The following is a 23,144-nucleotide window of genomic DNA, read 5'->3' on the forward strand; positions in this document are numbered from 1 at the left end:
ACTTTTTATAATGATTCAAAACAAAAACTTCTGGCAAAATTAATAAAATAAAGTTTAACAAGAGTATTTCCCCATAACACACAAGCATAATTAATAAAATATGAAATATTAATGTTTTAAAGCATTATAAACAAGAAGAAACATACTTTTTCTTTTAAAAAAACTTACAAAACTATGGATAAATTTCAAAGAAAAGGAATTTCCCATTATATACCTCTTATATAATTACTTTTTTATTCTTCAATTGTTTTTCAATTGGTTCTTCTTTGAATGATAAAATATTAAATTACCAATGAAGAAAGCAGAATTATGAAAAAGATGGAAATAAGTGCATGCATTAACAACTTAGATCACTGAAGATATGAGACTATAATTACTTTCTATTTTTAAAACTCTAATATTTACCCATGACTATACTTTTATATATTGGATAACCTCTAGTTTCTATATAGTGTATGATCCTGTGGTGATCCTAACCTTTGATTAGAAGTAATAACCATAAATATAAAATGGAAAAAGAATAGTACATAAGGTCTCTATAAAGATTAGAGAGATGTTTTTGCCTATTTAAATGTTCATTATTGAACAAATAACATTTTGCAATATATTCTTTACAGATTTAACTATATAAACAAATCTATAAAGAATTACAAATGAATAAATGCCCTGTATTTCCATAGTTTAGCATACATGGTAGTTCAACTTCAGGTTGGGTTTTAATATTTCTTCAGCAAGTTTTTTTTTTATACAGTCATATTACAGCCTGTGGATAATATGATTGAAAGGATTCTCACTGGCAAGTTGAAAAGTCAGTATTTTATATGATTAGCATTAGCTGCAGGAAAGTTAACTGTCCAGTTGCTTCTGTGAAAATTTTGCCATAGGTTTGGAGGAGCGTAAATGCTCTTACATAGCCAGCAGCGGTTGGGTAGACAAATATTATTTCTTGTATCTACTCATGACGACCAGAGATGCCTCTAAAAATAGAAAGCAAACTATTACTCCTTGAGTCACTGGCTACTCCTGAATACTGTAAAAAAAAGTTTTGGAAAACTGATCTTCAAAAATAAAAGTCTGGTTAATATTATTTTACCATCTCTGTTACCTGGTTTTTAGTCAGTAAGAACATATGAAATCCTAATAAGAACCAAAAGAATAATGACATGCTAATGAGTCCCCTTTTTGGCCTGGCCCATTAGTATAGTTCAAGGTAATTCCATTTATTATAATTGCTCAGTCATTTTAAAGTTCTTTTCCCCACAGTAGGAACTGAAGTACCTGATAGTTCTGCAGCAGGATAAGACTGAGGTAGAACTCACTGAAGGCCAGTTTAAGGTCTTTAATATTCCTATGTTGGACACGTTCCTCATGGGACAGGTGGAAGACTGGCTTTCTACGTTGTCGCAGAGTAGTAACACCAGTGCTTTCTTTCTGTGCATCCAGTGATGACTGAAGCTCATTCTGAAGTGTGGCAAACCTGCGCTGAGCCTCTGCGAGCTTTTCTATAAGAAATAAAGCAGAACTGTCAAATCATCAAAATAAAAAAACTGGTAAAAGTTTTCACTGACTTATGAATTTTTACTAATTAGTTTATTTTCCTAAAATTTCTAGGGAAAAAAATTACATGTAATATTTAGAACCAGATAGGAAAAACATGTTTTGGTATAACACCCTCCTTTCATTCTATCCCACACTTCCCTCCCTATAAAACCTCAAGTGTACCCTTTCTTTTTACAGATGAAGATTGAAGATACAGAATTTAAAAGCTGTGATGAGAGAATGCAAAATGGTAGAGCTGTGTCATAATTTGGAAAATAGTTTGGCAGTTCTCAAAAGGTTAAATACAGAGCTACCTTATGATCTAACAGTTCGACCCATAGGTATATACCCAAGAGAACTGAAAACATACATTCACACAAAAACTTGTACACATACACAAACTGGTATTCATGGTAGTCAAAAAGTGGGAACAACTCAAATGTCCATTAATTGATGAATGGATAAGCAAAATATGATATATACATACAGTGGAATATTGGTCAGCCATTAAAAAAGCATGAAATGCCAATTCACGATACATCTTGGATGAATCTTGAAGATACAACGCTAAGTGAAAGAAGCCAGGCACAAAATGCCATAAAACTGTGTGACTCCATTTGTATGAAATGTCCAAAACAGACAAGCCCATAGAGACAGAAAGTAGATTAGTGGTTGGCAGGGGCTGGGAGGAGGGAGGAATAGGGTGTGACTGTTAATGGGTACAGAGTCTTTGGGGGGTGATGAATGTTCTGGAGTTACATAGAGGTGATGGTTGTACAACCTTATGAGTATTCATGCTTTGAATCTCTCTCCTTAGGAATAATTCAGTCCCTCTTAAGGGCTTACATGAGTAGGTCAGATTCACCTGGAATAATCTCACTTTCTCATGTTACTGATTTGAGACCTTAATTATACCTGCAAAATCCTTCATAGCAGCACCTAGGTTACTGCTTAAATGAATCTCCATCTAATTCATCTGTTTAGTCTGTGCAGAAGTTGGATGAATTCTGAAGAATAAGTATAGATCATTATAAACCTACTCCAGTGGTCACTCTAAAGGGAGCAGCTAGTCTGGATGTGGTATCATCATTGGAGCAAATCAGCAGTCTCTGGCACGTAGCTATGTGTCTCATAACGCAGCTACTGACCTGCAGTAGAGACAAGCAGTGAGCCCCAGAAACGCTACCCTTCCTCATGGGAACCGGTCAGCCAGCCAGTGGCAGGCTGCATTCACTGGATGTAGGGGGCAGAGATTTGTCCTCTTTGAAACAAATGGGTTCATGATATGTATTCGTGCCTTCCTAGCTTATAATGCTTGTGCTAGCACTACATTGACTGGAATGCCTTCTCCATTTTCATGGCAGTAAAGCAATGGGCATATCCATGGACTAAAATGGTTTTACCATATGCTCGGGAATGGCTGACCTAAACGAAAGGCTGACTGAAATGAGCTGGGAGACAAAACTCTTAAAGGGTGGGGTTCTTACAGAATGCAGTATTAAGAATACTTAAGAATGCAATATTACACAGTGCTGTCCTACCCACAGCCGAAATACACAGTCTAGAAATCAACTGAGTGGAAGTAGTGGTGGCTCCTTTCACTATTATACTTCATCATCTACTTGCATCATTTCTGCTTCCCAATCAGCAACTTGAGCTTTGCTTATTGGCTAGTTCATAAGAGGAAATGCTTTTTTTTCAGAGGAACACAACAATGGTGCTACTGAACTGGAAGATGAGATTGCCATCTGGCTATTTTGGGCTCATTAAACCACTGAACCAACAGGCAAAGAAGATGTTTACTGGTTACGGCGATTGATTCTAATTACCAAGGGGAACAGATAAAACACAACAGAAGCAAGGAGGATTGCGCCTACAACCCAGGAGACTCTCTGGAACACATCCTAGTACTTTACATGACCAATACTAAAAATTAATGGAAAACTAAAGCAATCAAAAAAGAGAACTACTGAGGGTTCACCCCCTTGAAGAATTAAAGTTTGGGTTGTTCCACCCAGTACAGTGCCTAGCCAGCTAAGGTACGGGCTGTGGGCAAAGGAAATATTGACTGGGTAGTGGAAAACGCAAATCATAGACATCAACTATATATCACTTCTTGACATCCTTGCTGTGTTTTTAAAAATATCTTATATTTTCCTCTCTACCTCTTTGTGCTGCATTCTGAGTAACTACTTCAGTTCTAACTTCCAGTTTATAAATTCTCTCTTAAGCTCTACCTAATTCAGTTTAATTAAGGTATTGATTTAAATGATTATATTTTCATTTAAGAATTTTCTAATTATTTTTAAAAATCAATTTTGATAGTTTCTTATTCTTTGCTCATGGCTTTGATACTCTCTTTTATGTCTATAGCCATATTAAGCATATATTTTATTTTGTTTCTGATAATTTGTACATTTTATATAGCATTTTACTGTTCTGTAGTCTTTCATACTGTAAGAAACAGAACTATTGACCTATTTTCAAATTTCACACTTAAGTCAAAGGGAAAATGAATCTCAAGGTTCTTTTTACACAAGTTAAGCATTTCTATTGCATATGTGCTTGTCTTATTATCCTCATGATCAAAAACAGTACAGAACTTCTTGGGTCACAGTGTTTAGCTTCCTCAGCCAGAGTTGTCAATACATAAATTCTGTAATCATTTACATCTTTCAGTACAAGGATTTTTACAATGCAGGAAGTCCAAAAAACTGGAAAGAAAAAGAACCTGTGTGCCAGCAATAAGCCAGGAAACAAATGGCCTCTCCATCTGGCAAACCTCTTACTTATTTTACAAGGCTAATCACATATATCACTTTCTATGTAAAATCTTTCTTGCCCAGCAACGCTCAGACACAGTTTGAAGCTTCCTCCTTAAGGTTATGTACATGCATACATAGAACACTGTATATAATTTTTTGTTTATATATTTGCTTTATTTACTAACTGTGAGCTCTTTGAGGGCAATGGCTCTATAATCTTCATTTTTGAAATAATGAAAAATTTATTTTTAAATAGTTTTTTCAGGTATATTTTACATACCATAAAATTAACCTACAGTAAGCATACAATTTGCTGCTATTTAGTAAGTCTGTAGGGTTGTTCAATCATCACCACAATCCAATTTTAGAACATTTCCATTACCTCATACATTTCTGCCATTGTATCATCTTCAATTTCCTTCATCAATGTTTTACAGTTTTTAGAGTATAGGTAACCTCCTTGGTTAAGTTTATTTGTAGGTATTTTGTTGTTTTTGATGCAAAGGAAATGTTTATGCCAGTTACAAAATTCTGATTTTTAAAGTGAAAAAAAAAAAGTGAATGAAGGGCTACAAATGGCAAAATATCCTTTTTTATGGGTGAATTGTATTCCACTGCATATATAAGCTATCTTCTTTATGCATTCATCTATCGAAGTACACCTGGGATGCTTCCAAATCTTGGCATTTATAAATAATACTGCTGTTAATAGCAGTTGTATGTATCTTTTTGAATTAATGTTTTTGTTTTTCTCAGATATATGCCTGGGAGTGGAACTGCTGGGCCATATGGTTATTCTATTTTTAGGTTTTTGAGAGACTTCCATACTGTTTTCATAGTGGCTGCACCAAATTACATTCCCACCAATAGTGTACAAGGGTTCCCTTTTCTCCACATCCTTGCCAACATTTGTTATTTGTGTTCTTTTTGATGATGGCCATTCTGACAAGTGTGATGAGATGGTATCTCACTGTGATTTTGATGTGCATTTCCCTGATATTAGTGATGCTGAGCAGCTTCTAATGTTCCTGTTGGCCATCTAGATTTGTTCTTTTGGAAAAATGTCTGTTCAGTCTGACTGTATTTTAAACAGATCGGTTGGTTGGTTGTTTGCTTTTTAGTTGAAGTACAGCTGATTTAAAATGTTGTATTGGTTTCTGGTGTACAGCATGGATGGACTTGGAGGGCAATACTGAGTGAAATAAGTCAGACAGAGAAAGACAAATATTGTAATATATCACTTACATATGGAACCTAAAAAAATACAACAAACTAGTGAATATAACAGAAAAGAAACAGACTCACAGATGTAGAGAAGGTACTAGTAGTTACCACGGGGGAAGGGGGAGAAGCAAAACGGAGGTGGAGGATTAAGAGGTACAAACTATCAGGCATAAAATAAGCTACAAGGATGTACTGTATAATATGGGTAATAAAGCCAATATTTTATAGTAACTATAAATGGAGTATAATCTTAAAAAATTTGTGAATCACTATACTGTATACCCATAATATATAATACTATACAATTATACTTCAATTTAAAAAATATAATACTGTGGACAGAGACTAGGATGGGGAGAGAATGGTAAGAGGAAACGCAGGATGAAGGCTAAAATCTTTGGTATGAGAGTGCAGGCCTTAAGATGCTGGCCATGGCTGATGGAACAAGAAACAGAGGTCCCTGTTTAAAAATGTATGTGTTCTAGTATAAAACAAATCCTGCAGCTACACAGGGAAGAGGAGGTGCTGAGAGATGGAAGGTCATCTACATGCAAAGTCCTCAACAGTCAACAGTCAACAGATAATATATCTGCTAACAAATGAAGGAACGTTATTCAGCAATATGGAAGAAATTTCAAGAAGCTGGATAAAAGGATTTGCCTCTGGGAAACGAGACTCAGGAAGAGGAATGGAAAAGGAGGAATGGAAAAGGACGATGGATGAATTTTATTAAAGCCCTTCCTTACAATTACAAAAAAAGGGCACAGGTTTAAAAAGGATGAGAAACACTGCTTTGACAAGGGTCCAAATCTATTTTGCAATGATACCTCAGTTTTCTAGAGTCAGAGCTCCAAAAAGCTCAACTACATGGGACAGCACAAAACCTAAAAAAGGTATTATGTGTACTTATAATGTATTTTGGTCTATGAATGAAGATCTACACATATAGTTATAAAAAATAAAAATGAGTACTAGTAATTTTAAAAATACTGATTTTGGTAATAAATTCCAATTTCTATTCATGCCAATGAATCAAGCAACTCTAAATAAAAACAGATTATTATTTTAATAATATACACTTAATTCCATAAGCTCATATATAATAAAATATTTGATAAAAATTTCCGATAACCATTTAAGAACTTTCAAGCACCTATGTGTTCCTCAAAGAGCTAAAATGAAGGTTAACAAGATCTTTTTCAGTTTTAACCAGACTTGTATATTTATTTTTATTTTTAGAAAAGTTATTTTAGAAATACAAGGTATCTTCAAAATAACAAAGTTATTATATTGTTATGCAACTGAAGAATAATTCTTGATAAAATAAAGTTTATGTCTTAGAATACTTTTATTGTGTTTATTTGTCTTGCAATGTTTCCATTTGCTGATTCAAATTATGGACTTCACTGTTAACTTGAAATATAAAGTAAGTTTATAAAAATGTTGACCCATCATAGATGATTCAGGACAGTTAATACTGTTACATTACATGCAATTTTCCCACTGCTTTTATCTGGAATTCTTATTACCTGAAATTGTTACACATCAAATACGTAAGTCTAAAATCTCCATGTGTGAAAAAAAATTCTATTATTCCATTCCACTTTTCTGTCTTATAACAATGCTCCTTATTCTCTTATGACTCAAGCCTCAGTGGACTGCTATCTGTCACGTAATTTAATGCACTATGCATCTGGATAGGCTTTTTCCTTGTCCAACTATCCCCTTACTTCACCTCTTTCCACCACCTCCCCCAACAGCCATCCCCAAACACACTCCTCCAAGAGCATTTGGCAAATGCCCATACATTTTCAAAGACCCAATTTAAATGGTACTTATTCTGGAGGCTTTTCCTCAATCCTTTTTTCCTCCAAGTAAAGTCAAGGCTTCTTCATGTCTATTTCCACAGTACTTTGCAAAACTCTAAAATAAAAGTATCATGTTGTACATAAATTTTTTAAAAATAGATATAATCCATAAGAAAATAAATTAGATGTACTCTGATATTTTCCATTCCACTATATTTTATTTATATTTTAAAAAGCGCCTGTGGTAACCCCAAACATTGTAATTTCCTGATCCATTTATTCATTGGGTTGCAATCTGTAACTGTTTAAAAGAATGCTGATTTAGATGATAGTCTGTTTTTTTTTTGTGAAGATGCCATCCTGAAACTATGTTACCTCATGACTCTAGGCATTCTCCATTCTTTCAGTCTTAGAAATAAAGAAATGAAAAAATAGGAGGGGAGGAGAAGGAAAGAAAGAAGAAAAGAGAAAGAAAAGGAAGTTGGTTTCCCATGACTTGTTTTTAATAGAAATCTATCAATGACTTTTTTTTTAACAAAATGAAGAAAGCAACACTTACTGTGGATAGAACATAAATTGTAATTTAAATTTTCATCAGATGTGTTAACAAGAAAGCAAGCCAAACTAGCTGCTTTGATTTACTTCCCCAACTTCCCCGATCCTCCCAACATTTAATAGCTCTTAAGTAACTGATTCTGTTGTAAAGACATAGGAAGAAACTCTAAGACAACAGAATTTTAAACAATATTACAAACCTATGGTCACTCTACTTAATTAAATATATTTAACTGACATTTTAACATACACATAAGGAAAGAGCAAAACTAGTTATTAAGTCATAGTTTAAATATGTGGGTACTAGATACATATAATCACCTGTAAAATAAACATTTAGCATTTCAGTGAAAGAGATTCTTATGTTTCATTACACATACTCAGTGGTTATACAGTGCTTCAAATTCAGTAAGAATAAAGAAAAATATATAGCAAAACACTGTATAATAGGATTATACGAATAACTGTATAATAGGCACAGTTTTGAATAACTATGGTCTCACATTTACATGGAGACTAAAAATATTTTACAGCCAAGAAATAAATCTGTTTCTATTACCATAATTTTTCTACCTATAAATAACTACTGCAATTTCCTTCCTTCCCTCCCTCCTTTTTGGTACAGAAAGGAAAAAGCACATAACAGGGTTGTGAGTTCCTAACATAAAAACTGAAGCCAAAAAAATTAGGACAAGCTAGAAAAAAACTGAAATTGTTTAAAAACAAAGGAAAAAGCATTTAGCTATTTAAAACATTCCAACCAATAAAAAGGGCTTGTCTGCTTGAATTATGGAATATTAAAAGCAACAGATATAGTCTAAGATTTTTTTAAAATGTAGGCATGGAAAAACACGGCTTAGAAGCCAAGTATTTTAAACGGAGGGAGAAAACAAGCTAGTCCAAGAAAACAGAAAGATGTGACATGAAGTAATTAGTATTCCCAATGGAAAAGGACATTCATTGCTGGTCAGCACAAAAAAAGGTTTCTAACACTACAACCTTCAGTTTGTATTGATTAATATCATTTTCAGTGCTAGGAAAGACCTAGGAGATTTCTAGGTCACTGATTAGCAATGTTAACCACCAAAAGGAACCCTCCTTTAGAAAATTTCCCTCTCAAAAAAGAAAATTTTTCCTCTCTTTTCATGGTCTTCAAATGTTTGAAGATTTTATCTACGAATCTAAATAAATACCCATGTCTTATTAACCAAAAATATGTAATAAAAATTAAAGAACAATAAATAATTTACATTATGTTTTGTGAAATACTGGAAATAGCTCTTGACTCCTCACATGTGAAACCCTTAAGTGCTGGAAATCAATTTGCTCTTTTTACAAGTAGGTACATAGAGGCCTAGGAAGGTTATGTGGTAAACATCTTTCAAAAAATAATTCAAAAATCCAAAATGTAACTGGTAGGAAACAGACTCAGTACGAAAATAAATATCCGTATTTTAGTAGTATGCACTCTATGTTTTGTTTATTTGGCTTTTATAGCATTTTGTTTTGGGTTCCTAAAGGTTTCAGTCAAGATTATATCTCACTTAAAAAATGACCACTTTTAGGTGACCATTAAATAATTTGTGAGACGTAACTGAGTGGAGGCAGGTTTATAAGATGAACTCACCCCTATATTATTTATAGTTTTTCATGTGCCCTAGTATCTGAGGATTGCAGTCTACAAGACAATCTGCCATGGAGAAGGAAGCTAAATAAGCAGAAAAATGATACCGTCTAGGAAAAGTGCCAAATTCTATTTCTGTCGATCATGTCTTCATATTACCCATCACTTCCTGACCTGGCAAAAAGTCAGTCTGAAGACTATCAATTTGTACCTAGTCTATGATGACATCAAGAGATATGCCCTAACAGCCTTGCCAATACATAAAGAAAAAGGAAGTCATTAAATCACAGCTCCCCAAATTTTAACAGTAGAAAGCCTAAAATTATTTTTGAAAAGTAACCAAGTCTAAGATACCATTTTTCAAACTGAGGCTTGTAACTCAATATGGGGTAATGAAGCGATTTAGTGTATCATAAGTCAGCATTTTAAAAATCAAATAGAAATAGAGAAAACAGAATATAAGTAGTAAGGATAAGTATTATTTTCATGAAAAAAAATTTAATCAAATGTATTGCTTACACACACATCCAGATGTATGCAAACATACATAACACATACACATTTGTCTGTGTAATGGGGTCATTATTTGTATATTATTTACTGTAACTCAAAACATAAAATATATGTCTATTGTTAAGAGTAGATATTTTTCTTTGTAAATTAAGAAGCATTATCTATTTTTTGTGATCTAAATTATCCATTTAGAGTTGGGTGTAGAGATCTTTCCCAGAACAATCACAGTAAAAGAAACATGCTAATAAACTTGACCTTGTATATTTCTCATTTACAGCCTTTTCTAGACTGTATCCTTTTCTCAGTCTAAACACTCTTTCCACTAGAAATGCCTTCCTCTTTTAGTCTCTTCTTACTCATTCTACATTATACAGCTGCCCTCTCCTCTATCTACATTGCTGGTCCCTCTTTATCCTCTTACTTCCTACTTGCGGAAATTATCTTTGGCCTTGAACAGTACAATACCTTCTGTTCATTTTTTCCCTTGCTGAAAATCTATTCATCTGCATGGTTTCAAATAATATTTCTGCTCTGTCTTGGCCTTCTAGGTACTTACAACCTAGTGAAAAGGGCGTGTATATACGCTGTGTCCTTTCACAGCTGTGCTTTTGTATAAACTGCTCCCTCTGCCTAGGAAGAAATCCAGCCATAAATGAAAAGTGAGAAGGAGTTAAGATATTTGCTTCCTTTTTATTTATTTACTTTCTGTTTGAAGGGGATGACTTACTAAGGAGACTAAACCAGTAAAAAGGGAAGTTCATAATGCATTTATTCAGTATATCTTAGAGGAAATAATTTCTGGAATAAGGTCTCCAGGGGCTGAAATTCAGTTAATAATTGTAGAACACACCATGGACTGAAAATGGATATCTTTTCTACAAATATTGGAGGAAAACAAATAAAGGTAAGAACGTCCATAGGTATCTGGGGGCAGGGAGTAGCATAGATCTGCCTAAATATCACACACCAATAGGAGTTGAAGGTCTTTATTTTTATTTGTAAAGCAGGAGGTATAATGAGCATTACAGGGAAGATGGTTGGATCAGAGAATTGAAGAGAATGGTATAGGGTTTAGAAAAGCATGGGTTTTGGAGCATGGAAAAGCGCACTGATTAGGACCCGCAGCCAGCTTTGAGAACATAGTTAAGAATGCAACAATGAATTTACACTGCTTCAAATTTGTTCTGTTATGTGATTTTTTTTTTCCAGCTGTCCTAAGCAGCCTGGAGGTAGACATGAAGAAGGTAAAAGGCTGGGTTTGTCCACAGCTGGAGTTTTCCTAGGCAGAAGCAATGCAAGGCAATGAGGGTAAAGGGATGAAAAGCACAAGAACTGATGGAAATGGAAGTAATACTGGGAGGAGCTTGGTCAACAGGAACAGAATGACAGTCAAGGAATATGAGTTCTGTGAGATGGAATAACAGAAGTTAAAGGAGTACAAGAATAAACATATATAAAAAACAAATTTTTAAATGGTCAGACATAAATAAATAGAAATTGTAATGTTTTCTTCTCAACTCTAATAGCACCTTGTAGGTGCCACTCTGGACACCGTGCCCTAGAGATGGATGAGTGTTCCATGCAACAGAAAGGCATAAAACTGACATAGTTAATAAGGTGCAACTGAGTCGTTCAGACCTGAGACAAATGATAAAATCAAGTTTCTGACTCTTTAATGCTTTGGACTGGGCAATAAAGAAGCTCTATCACTGAGGTCCTGAAATCCTTGCAACTAAAAGAGACTCTAGGCAATGACCATATAAGGCTCAAACAGTGATGCATTCCTACTTCAGCTAAAGAAAATATGCCTTAATTACAACATAGCAAGAAAAATAAGCTCCAAATTAAAAATGATAGGGAAGTTTCAACAATGACATGACAGAGTTTCTCCTTTCTTAGTACCAAAAAACTACTTACCTGAATAAAACGTGTTGATTTTGGCAAGTTCTTTTTCACAGGTTTGGAAAAATTTTTCTTCAAACTTGGCAAAATATCTCTTTACTGTGTCCTCATCTGTAACTGAAAGCAAGGAAAACAATATTTAATGTCCAAAGGCCAATTCAGAAAACCAGAAAAATAAAATTTTAAGTTACTACTTTCTTAGTCTTCAAAAGACAATATACATATTTCTTTGAAAAAAATGAACTGTGAACCATATTAAGAAAAGGCTGATCAAAGGCCTCTTCACAGGAACACAAATGTTTTTTAATTGAATGAGGTTTTCTAAATTTCTACTATAATAAGCTTATTAAGAGTGTGGAGAAAATAAGTGTTCTAAGACTTCAGAAAAGGAAGACATTACTGCAGACAGAGGTGATGAAGGCAGAGTCAAGGTGTTGGAAGCTAAAATCAGGAGGATTCAGCAGAGAATAGATTAAAAATTTCAGGATTAAGTATTGCATTAAAAATGCAACAGAAAATGAGAACATGAATAATGTACTTCTGGGAAAAAAATGAGTTGATTGTTCTAACTATATTAAATTGCTATCTACTCATTTTTACCTTAGTTGCACCAGACACAAAGAAAGAGATGAAGACTGACGATGGTTATAAATTAGATATTCCAAACTTTCAGTTGTTGGGTAGGAACATAAATGAGCTGAGCAAGTGGGCAACTGTGCAAATGTGATAAACAGCAACTGACATATTCAGGATAAGTACCGGTATGGATTCTGGAGAACTGGAGAGCACAAGCCCATCTAGTTAATTGCTGCCCAGGCTGTCGGATAGGGAGGAGCCATATAAATCTAGTATTTTTAAAACTGTGTGGGCCAATCAATATATGTCTTTGCAGGCAGGATCCACTTTGTGAGTTCCGTCACATAGCGTATCGATATACTCAATCTTGTAGTACAGATACAGATACACACACACACACACACACACACACACACACATAAACACACACACATATCTTCAGAAACCCCACGCCTAAAAGGGTATGTTTCTTGCCCAAGTGAGCTCTGACTAGATTCCAGATGCTAATCATAATTTAGACCTATCCTATTTCTAGATCTCTGGGGGGCACTCTATGCTTGAAATGTCTAGAAATTCTAAAGTACAGGTTCTTTTATGTCTCCCAGATGCTCCAAATCTTAGTGCAATCCCAGAAATTTTTAAACAATTCACGTCCACAAATAAGAAAAATAGTATTTCTCTAAGTAGTATGTCACACACACACACACTAATTCACAGTACCAAGAGATATCTCTAAAAAAACAAAAGCTTAAAGTGAAGTTTTAAAAAGCATATTGAATCTATTCATTTAATTTGAATACATAAATGTAAAATAACATAGCACTACTAATTCTCTATTTCTTATGCTTTAGAACTGAACAGCTAATGTAAGATTCTATGGATTTTGCAGTAAAAAAGGGATGGCTACTTTAAGTTCCTCATGTAAGCTCAGCAATTTAGGTACAATAAAGGCTATAGCTACCCAAGGTCAGTGAGAATTATCTTTTCAAAGCCTAAAGCAGGTCAGAGCTTTTTTTCAAGCTGACCTTGAGTTAAAGATGCTCCATGGTAACAGATGCTGCTCTAGTAACAGCATTTGTGGCTACAGCTATTTAGAATAACAATAATATCTTACTCTACTTAGTTACCTGCTTTTTTTTCATTTTAATTTTATACTCTATTATATTGTTAGAAAAGAAAAACCCAAAGCAAAAAATGAGCTTGGTTATATTTACTTTGTTTCCCTATTAAAAGGCAACTTTCATTAACATAAAATGATGGAAATAAAGTTGTTTAGCAAAGTGATTTAAACATAGTTTCTGTTTTAAAAATAATTTTAGGGAGTAAGAGATAAATCAGGAGTATAGGATTAACAGACACTATTATATACAAAATAAATAAATAATAAGGATTTACTGTACAGCACAGGGAACTATAATCAATATCTTGTAATAATCTATAGTGGAACACACACACATATATATAATATAAATAACTGAATCACTTGGCTGTACACTTGAAACTAACACAAAGTTGTAAAATAACCATACTTCAATTGAAAAATAATTTTAACACATATGAATGTTTTTATATAGGTTGCATATTCAGCAAATATTGCTAAGAACCTAGAAACAAAAAAAATCTAAGCCTCTGAGAAACTTGTATGTAATAAATTTTATGTATGAAAGCATAAACGTTCTACCCACAAATCAATCTCATGTGAATTCTTCATTGCATCGATTTAGAGACTATTTTATCTAATACACCAGCAGTCTGTTATCTAGTTTTCTAGTTCACATGTAATTTAACAGCCACAAATCAGAAGAGGGTAGAGTAAGATTACAGCAACAATAAGAAGTAATAGCAAATAGAGAGAAAAGAGGGAAAAAACTATAGGTAAAAGTAGGAAGAGTAGCTGTGCAAAATAAATTAACTGAAAGAAAATGTAATCTTTGTCATCTCGGATTTCAGAAGATACAGTAACTTACTGTAATTAGAAGTACACTATTTGTAAAGAAATTTGAAAAACACAACAAAAGGAACACAATAGAGAGTCCAGAAATAGATCTACGCATACACAGAAATTGAGATTAAGATAAAGAGGTTTCAAATCAATGAGAAAAGAATGGACTATATAACAAACAGGGTTGGATGAACTGGCTATCCACTTACATAAACTCCAAGTGGAGTTAAAGAAACATATTATTACAAAATATTACAAACAATAAATAACCCTACATAAAGAAGGCGTTCCTAACTACTACATGAAACACAGACCATAAAGGGAATGACTGACATTCTCACAAAATGGAAAGTCTCCATTCCACAAGTTACCACAAGCAAAGTTAAAAGGCAGGCAATAGACAGGGAAAACATACCTGCAACATTAATAAAGGGCTCATGTGCAAAATACATTTTACAAAATTCGTACAAATCAATATTAGAAAGATAATCCGTAAGAAAAAATGGGTAAATTAGAGCAAGGCAAAGAAAAATATGGTCAACGTAGAAGTGAAAGGATGCTCAACATCCCAGATATCAGATAAACGCAACTTTAAAACAATAAATATAATCGTTTAACCATCAGATTGGAAGCAATTTTTTCGTTCGGAATTAATTAATTAATACTGAAGTATAGTGATTTACAATGCTGTGTTTCGGGTGTACAGCAAAGTGATTCAGGTACAATACACACACACACATTCTTTTTCATATTCTTTTCCATTATGGTTTACTACAAGATACTGAATATAGTTCCCAGGGCTATACAGTAGGACCGTGTTGCTTATCTGGAAGGCATTTTAAAATAGTGATATTATTTTGGCAGTAGTGAGAGTAAACACTCTCACTCCCTGTTGACAGAATGCAGATTTGTAAAAGCTTTTTAGAAGGACAGACAGCAGCTATCAAAATTTTCAGTGTATTCAATCTCACATGTAGGAAATATATTCTAGAGCAATCTCTGCACATTATTTTTAATCCTGATAAAGAAAACAAAGAGATACCCAACAAAAGTGGAATAGTTACATAAATTATATTACACTATGTAGTCATTTAAAAATGATATACATACACCTTGGTATGTATGAAAATTCCAACACACAGGCTGAGGCAAAAATTTAAATAAAAGAATATATACAGAATGATCTTATTTATTAAAAAATATGAAAAAAATACATACCTAAATTAATATTCGTATGTACATTCATAGAAAGAAGACTGGAAGGACACATACAAACCACTAATTGAGGTTAACACCCTTGAAAGAAGAGTAGGTATGAGAGAGAGTCTCACAGTTTGCTGTCTACACTACTGAATTGTTTGAATCCATTAAAATGAAATGTACTTATGAAGGGTAAATTATATTGTATAAGTAAAAGGTATTATTAGCTGGAAGAAAAAAAGAAACATGTCACATTCAAGTCTTTAAATTATACCTAACCAGCATAGCTAGCTTAAAAGAATATAGTAAAATCTAACCAGCATAGCTAGTTAAAGATTATCTATATCAGAATTTAGAGGTACACAGAATGATTAAGATTTTCACTTCAGTTATGAGTTGGTAGAATGCAGATTTACAGAACACGAGTTTTTATTATAAGATGCTTCCTGTAACTTATTTGCTGAATAATATTGGAAATAAGTAACTAAATTGAAGGGACAGAGAATTTCAGCATTCAGAAATCAACTAGCCCAATTTCTTGCTTTATAGGTGAAGAAATACAGGTGTAGAAGGCCTAGATAACATGAGTTTTTTTTTCACCCTCTCTAGTAACAACGTAAGTTTTACAGAGACTCACTGTATTTTCTTATTATAAAATAAAGAATATCAGAGTGACTACAAGGTGTTACATGGGTGGTATGAACTGAATTGTATTCTCCACCCAAATATGTTGAGTCCCTAATCCCAGTGTGACTGGATATGGAGATAGAGCACTGATGATGTAACTAAGGTTAAATGAGGTCATAAGCTTTATTCCAACAGGAATGGTGCCCTTATAAGAGGAAGGGAAAGAGACCTTTCCTCCCCATCTCTTTCCCCTGCATGGGCATACTGAGGAAAGGCCATGTGAGAAACAGTGAGAATGCCCTGTGCAAGCCAGGAAGGGCTTTACCAGAAGAGTTGGCACTTTGACCTTGCATTTCAAGCCCTTAGAACAATGAGAACATAGACTTCTGCTGTTTTAAGCCACCCAGTATTTGGTGTTATTACGGCAGCCCTAGTAGACTAATACAATGAACCTAACGTGTTCTGTTGTCAATTCATCTCAAAACTATTACCTCAATAATTAGTCACAAAAGACTAAGTTCAGTTCAAAGAAGGCTTTCGTAAACAAGTGCAAATCTTAGCAAGATACATCAGCGATAAGATTAGTATCAAGAGAAACAAAGGAAGACAAAGGGGTGGAAAAAAAAATCCAGAATTGACAAAGAATGATTCAGAGAGCACTGCTGCAGAGAACCCTTTGCTCTTAGTTAAATAAATATTAATTCAGTCAGTTATACTAAAGAGAGAGAGAATGAGGGAGAGATTTCTTTGTCATTTTTATTATGGTCTTATCTTTACCTCACATTTGTAGATGACAGACGATTTCTTTCTCATCTACCACTCCCACCCTCAAATTACTAAGTTAACAGCAAATGACTCTGAGAGTACTAATCAAGGTGAAATATTCCTACTGCATAGCAACCACCATCGAGTGCTTTTTACAGCAATTTTCAGGAATACTTTTTTTTTTTTTTACTATAAGTGTTATCTTACTTTCATATGTAATCTCTTAAAAATTAATTCTTTAAAACCACTATTAACCTCTTCAAATATACGTTCCATTCCAGTTTTCATTACTACTTTCAATTTTCTTGGTTTTCAGTTCTGTGAAGAAAGTAAGAATTTTATCTTTTTTTATCTTTATAGATTCTATGCTCAACATAATGTCTGGTATACAATATGTGTGCTGTACACTATTTTTTAATTGTAAATATTGAAACATATTTGTTTCACAATAACTTTGAGAAAATTATGCTTTATTAAAGTTTAAAAAAACAAAACTTCAACAATTGAATATTTATACAAAAAACAATGAAGCTGCACCTCTACCTCACATTATATACAAAAATTGTCTAAATAGATCAAAGACCTAAATATAAAAGCAAAAAGTATATAACTCTCAAAAGAAAACAGGCATAAATCTTCATGACCTTAGATGAGGCAATGGTTTCTTAGATATAACACCAAAAGCATAAGCAATAAAAGAAAATAATTGATGAGTTGGACCTCAGCAAAATTAAAAACTTTTGTGTTTAAAAGGGTGCTACCAAGAAAGTGAAAAGACAACCACAGAATGGGAAAAAATACGCGCAAACCATATGTCAGATAAGAATCTAGTACCCAGAATACATAAAGGACCTCTAGAACTCAAAATACATGGAAGCATTTCAACATCATCAGTCATTGGGAAAATGGATGTCAAAACCACAATGCCATTTCATATCCAGGAGGATGGCTATAATTTAAAAAATGCTGGAGATATAATGATAAACAAGATAGATGTGATTCCTGCCCTCATAGAGTTTGCATTCCAATGTTGAGGTAGGAAAAAACACACAAATTAATCATTACAAACTGGAAAATATTGTGAAGGCAACAAACAGGGTATTGAGATAGAGGGTGGGTTCTGGGATGGGTGATTATCCTTTCTGGCAGGGTAAGAGACAGTCAGAAAAGACCTCTCCTTCGGAGATGACATCTGAAAACTGAACCTGAAAGATAAGAAAGAGCAGGGCAAAATGATTCCCAACAGAAGGAACAGCACATTAGGGAGGAAACGGGGTTGCCTGAGGATCTGAGAGCAGGTCACAAAGAGACTGACAGCACGTGGTGATAAGAGGTAAGGTTAGGGAGGTAGACAAAGGCCTTTTCATGCAGGAAGGCCATATTAAGGAGTCTGAATTTTATTCTAAGTGCAATGAAAAGTTTTGAAGGGGTTTAGGGAAGAGTCTTAAAAAGTAGAGGGGAAAAGTAGAATTAGTTTAGTTTTACTAAATGATAATTTAAAACAGCATTTCCCAGGACACTACTAAGTATATAGATGAAGGAAAAGGAGGAGGAGAATCCCAAGGAATTCAAGTAAGTTTGGGAAATACGAATATAGAGTTAAACTGATCTCTTTTGGGTAGTAGATCTCAACTGGGGATGACTTTGTCACCCAGGGGTCATTGGGCAATGTCTGAAGGCATTTTTGGTTGCCGTAACTGAGAGGGTGTTACTGGAGTCTAATGGGTAGAGGCCAGGGGTGCTGCTAAATACCCTATAATGTCCAGGATATCATCTTCTTTCTCCGCACCATCTCAACAAAGACTTATCCAGTCCAAAATATCACCACCACCAAGGTTCAGAAACTCTGCTTTAAGGCAAAAGAAGCTTTATTATGCGAACATACACTGTTATTACTCTATGAGAAGTTGAAGTATATTGCATTTCCCAAAGTTATTTATAAGAACATAATCCTCCTTGGACGTGGAGGGGGAATAGTTATGGGAAGATAGGGAAGGAGGTGGAGAATATCTATTAAAACTTTCAGGAACATTATTCTGTGGAACACTAGTTTGAGAGGCACTAACTTTAATATTACCACCATCTCTTTGCATTTTTATTATATTACATAGGCAATAGTTTCTATGACTTCCTAGCTTCTCAAAACCTACTCATAAATGAGGAGAGCTGATAAATAAAAATTAACATGTGACTAGGTTCCATCAAATATAGGAAGAATATTTAGCCCTACTGGTTTCATGTTCTTAAGAAAAAAAAGTGTTTGGGTTTTTTTTTTTTTAAGTGCGATTTACAAATTAGGAATAAATAACTTGAAATTCTATTTTTTCCCAAATGCTACTTCATCAACAGATGGGTGAATTATATAAAGCATATGGCAAAGAAGATTTCAAACATAAAAATGTTACTCTAAAATCATTGGTGTAGTAGAAATAGAACTAATCCGGCATCACTCATTCAACAAGCATTAAGTCCCTCCTATACACCAGGCAATGAAGCAGGTGCTAGGTGTATAATAATAAACAAAATACATATAAACTCTGCCCTCAGAGATTACAGTCTACCCAAGGAAACAGACTTTAATCAAATACAAACTGTAATATAGGTTTTCAAGAAAAAGTAAATACAGGTTTTGAAGAAAAAGTAAAGTACCAATCTAGTATGCAAGGACTGGGGGAAGGGTGGTGTGGTAATCTCTGAGAGTATCATTTGAGATGAAATCTGATGGATAAGCAAGCATTTGCTAGAGCAGTAGAAAAGCACTCCAAGCAGCAGGAACAGCATATAACATGATGCTGTAAAAAGAAACAAACATGGTACTTTGAGAAACTGAAGAGGCCTGTGTGACTGGAAGCCAGGGAGCAAGGGGGACAGTGATGGAAGCTAAGGCTAGACAGGCAAGCAGGAGCCTGATCGGTCAGAGCCTTGCAGAATAAAGAACTAGTCTTTCCCTAAGACCAATAACACAGCTATGAAGGATTTTAAGCAGAGAAATTATTATGATCAGATATGCTTTGTAAATGAGGCAATGTGAGGAGACCAATTAGATCTAGTACAACCGGTATCAAATGAGAGATCACAGTTGCCTGAACGAGAGTGAGGGCACAGGAGAGAGATGAAGTTCAACAGAGATTCCGGAGGTAAAATCAATAGGTTTTAGTGACAGATTGGATATGGTTCTGTTGCCTACTCCCTGTAATAGCTGGAGTAAGTAACTCTCTGGCTCTGTGTTTTCTCTCGACAAATGAGGGCATTTCAACAGGCAATCTCTAAGTCCTCCTGAAGCTCCAAATTTCATATGCTATAATTAAAGCTGCTAATTTCTGCAAAATGATGCTGAATCCAAGTAGGCTGAAGCGTTCCTAAACAAGATTTTCTGAGCTATCTTAACATTTTATCATATAAGGTTTAACTAGACATGATTTTTAAATAGTCCTGGTAGAACAACAACAAAAAAAACCTTTTAATTTACATTAGTGACACAGAAGTGAAATGAAATTAGTTTCACTGGCACCAGCTTTGATATAATCACAACTATTTATCACCCCAATGAATCTTTACCTAATGTTTCCTTTGTCAAAAAACATCAGTAAATGAAATAGCAATAAATAATTCCAACAAGGGCATAATTCAATAGTAAAATAAGTGGCATATACCAGTGTTTTCAAATTTTGCATTCATAACTTCTAAAAGAATTCTGAAAAATTATCTTGCATATTTTAAAGTTATGACAAGATTTTGAACACATTTAAATAGTTGTAAGCAATGTAACTTCTGTAATTAGTTGTAATTCAAATTAAAAAGACATTGTTTTAAATGTAGCTAATGGAATGTGAATGCCATAGCAATATGATAACCACCATTTATTCATTATGAAATACATACATAATCTCTCCTTTAACATTTGGAAATTTTATATCATTTTGTTTTCTTCTTGAATTTGTACTTCCATTACAAAATTTATTCTAATATATTTTATAGTTTGAAAGTCATTTATCAATTATCTTATACTTCCTAACCATTAAATGTATGTAAGTTAAATTTTAAATATAAAAAACTTTCCTAACCATAAAGCTCTAAATATTAAAATTTCTTCTGGATTGGACTATCATTACAATTATTACATACAACATAAATATGTAATAAACTGATAAATATTAAACATAAAAAGTAAATTGTTATTGGCAGTTTGAAAATAAACCTCATCTTTAAATGGATAAAGCTTTTTCTCCCAACTAGTTCATATATCCATTGATAAATGTTACTCTATTGCTAGAAAGATAAATATTACATTACTTGCTAGAATGATGAATATTACATTATTTGCTGGATTATGAATAGTAGAATGAGATAATTAAGAAGCATTGCTATCCCTATTTTTCACCATATAGATGTAAATTCTGAGAAATCTTGTTCACATAAGTAAGTAGATTAGAATGAAAGTGTGTTGTAGCAATGTAAATTCTTTGAACTCCTTCCAAGTGTTATCTCAAAACTGCATAAGGATCTATTGTTAAACATTAGTTTTAATAATATATAAGATGACAATTAAGTCATTCTTCAATTTCACTGAAAACAATTTGGCCTCAAAAGATTTGTTTGCCTGTTAATCACTCACTTTCCAACATCTACACCAAGTATTTCAATATTTCAGACTATTCCTCTGTTTGGGGGCCAGAGAGGCAATTCAGATTTAATAAGAGACAAGGTTTTCTTTTATAAAATCAGAGAAAGGCCATTTGAAAGGGAATTCCTGGACTGCTGGCAATTACTCAGGCAAATCAATGGCAGGAATTAGTATATACGGAAGATCTGGAAATGGATTCCCCTAAAAGACAATAAAAAATAACCTTTTTTCCAGCACTGTTCTTCATATAACCAACATGACAAAGTACTAATTCATATACAGATGATATTTTTTAAGACAATGATCTATTCTTTACTGAACGATTTCCATTTGCCAATTCTGTTAACCTAATTATTTCATATACTAGAAAGTATATGCTATTATTTAAAGCCACTTTGCTAATCAAATCTATGTAGGTAAATCCACTTCAGTTAAATTATTGCTAATCATAGTTCTTTTTCACTTCTGAAAAGCAACAAGTCATAGATATTAAGATTGGATTTACTATAAACAAACCAAATACAAAATATCTGATGCTTACCTGAGAGGAATTAGTTTAACTGAATTTTCAGTCTTTTTTTTTTTTTTTTTACAAAGATGAGTGCAAGAGTGAACCATAAGAATTATAACCGCTCTAGTTACTTATTCCAAGAATAAAGCTTTCGAAGAACTACAGTTATGTAACTGTTTCATTTCTCTCTGAAGTGGCAGGTAGGTAGCTAAATATAGAATGAATTTATAACATCAATATTTCAGTCAGATATAAAAAACTAGGAAACACAAGTTTCTAACAAAAAAGTATTGAAAAATGAAGTATGTTTTACTCTTCCTTAATTCTTAAAGATCCATAAACTACATATTTGCTGAAAAACTTCCAAATATTCCCCAATTTTATTCTGATTTCATAGCAACATATCAACTAAAAAAAAAAATTAAGTTCTTAGCTCCAATTACCTCAGAAGCAGAATTTCATATGCATTCCCCCCTCCTCTATATTCTGAGACCATTCAGTATTCTTCAAATTAGAACAGAAAAGCAACCACTGATAACGAAACTCTTCCAATGACTGACAGAAAACTAACAAAACACATCCCAGAATCACACTGAGAAATAACAAAGGAAAGGTATATAAAGCAATAAAATTAAGGAAACAAACTGGCTACTAAAATCAATTTTTAAAAGAGCTTAGTGGTTTTATACATTTAAATAGAAGATCTGGATAGGCGGTAAAGTTTCTATTTCCTTGAGGAAAAAAGGACATATTCAATTCAGTTAAAAAATCTTAACTAATTTCTGATACAAAAAAATTACAGCTTTGGCTCTTAATTAATTACATATAGACAAATTTACCACCTAAGCAACTAAAGCATACTTTATAGTAGCATTTCTCTTAAAACAAAACATGGATTGTAGGTTCTAGTCTAAGATGGCAACATAGGAGGCTCTTGAATTCACCTCCTCCCACGGACACACTGACTCT

The 23,144-nt window shown here is 33.6% G+C and overlaps 1 protein-coding gene across 1 annotated transcript in view; it reads right to left on the reverse strand.

Annotated features, from left to right (window-relative positions):
- Positions 1–23,144, reverse strand: part of XPR1 (xenotropic and polytropic retrovirus receptor 1) — a 157,039-nt gene that overhangs the window by 52,871 nt on the left and 81,024 nt on the right. Inside the window, exons 3-4 of the mRNA XM_072946006.1 lie at positions 11,946–12,047; positions 1,279–1,502 (exon numbers count right to left, since the gene is read on the reverse strand). Of these exons, the coding sequence (XP_072802107.1) occupies positions 1,279–1,502; positions 11,946–12,047 (326 nt within the window). The remainder of the gene's footprint in view (positions 1–1,278; positions 1,503–11,945; positions 12,048–23,144) is intronic.

This window comes from Vicugna pacos, chromosome 21 (genome assembly GCF_048564905.1).
Source record: "Vicugna pacos chromosome 21, VicPac4, whole genome shotgun sequence".
NCBI lineage: Eukaryota > Metazoa > Chordata > Mammalia > Artiodactyla > Camelidae > Vicugna > Vicugna pacos.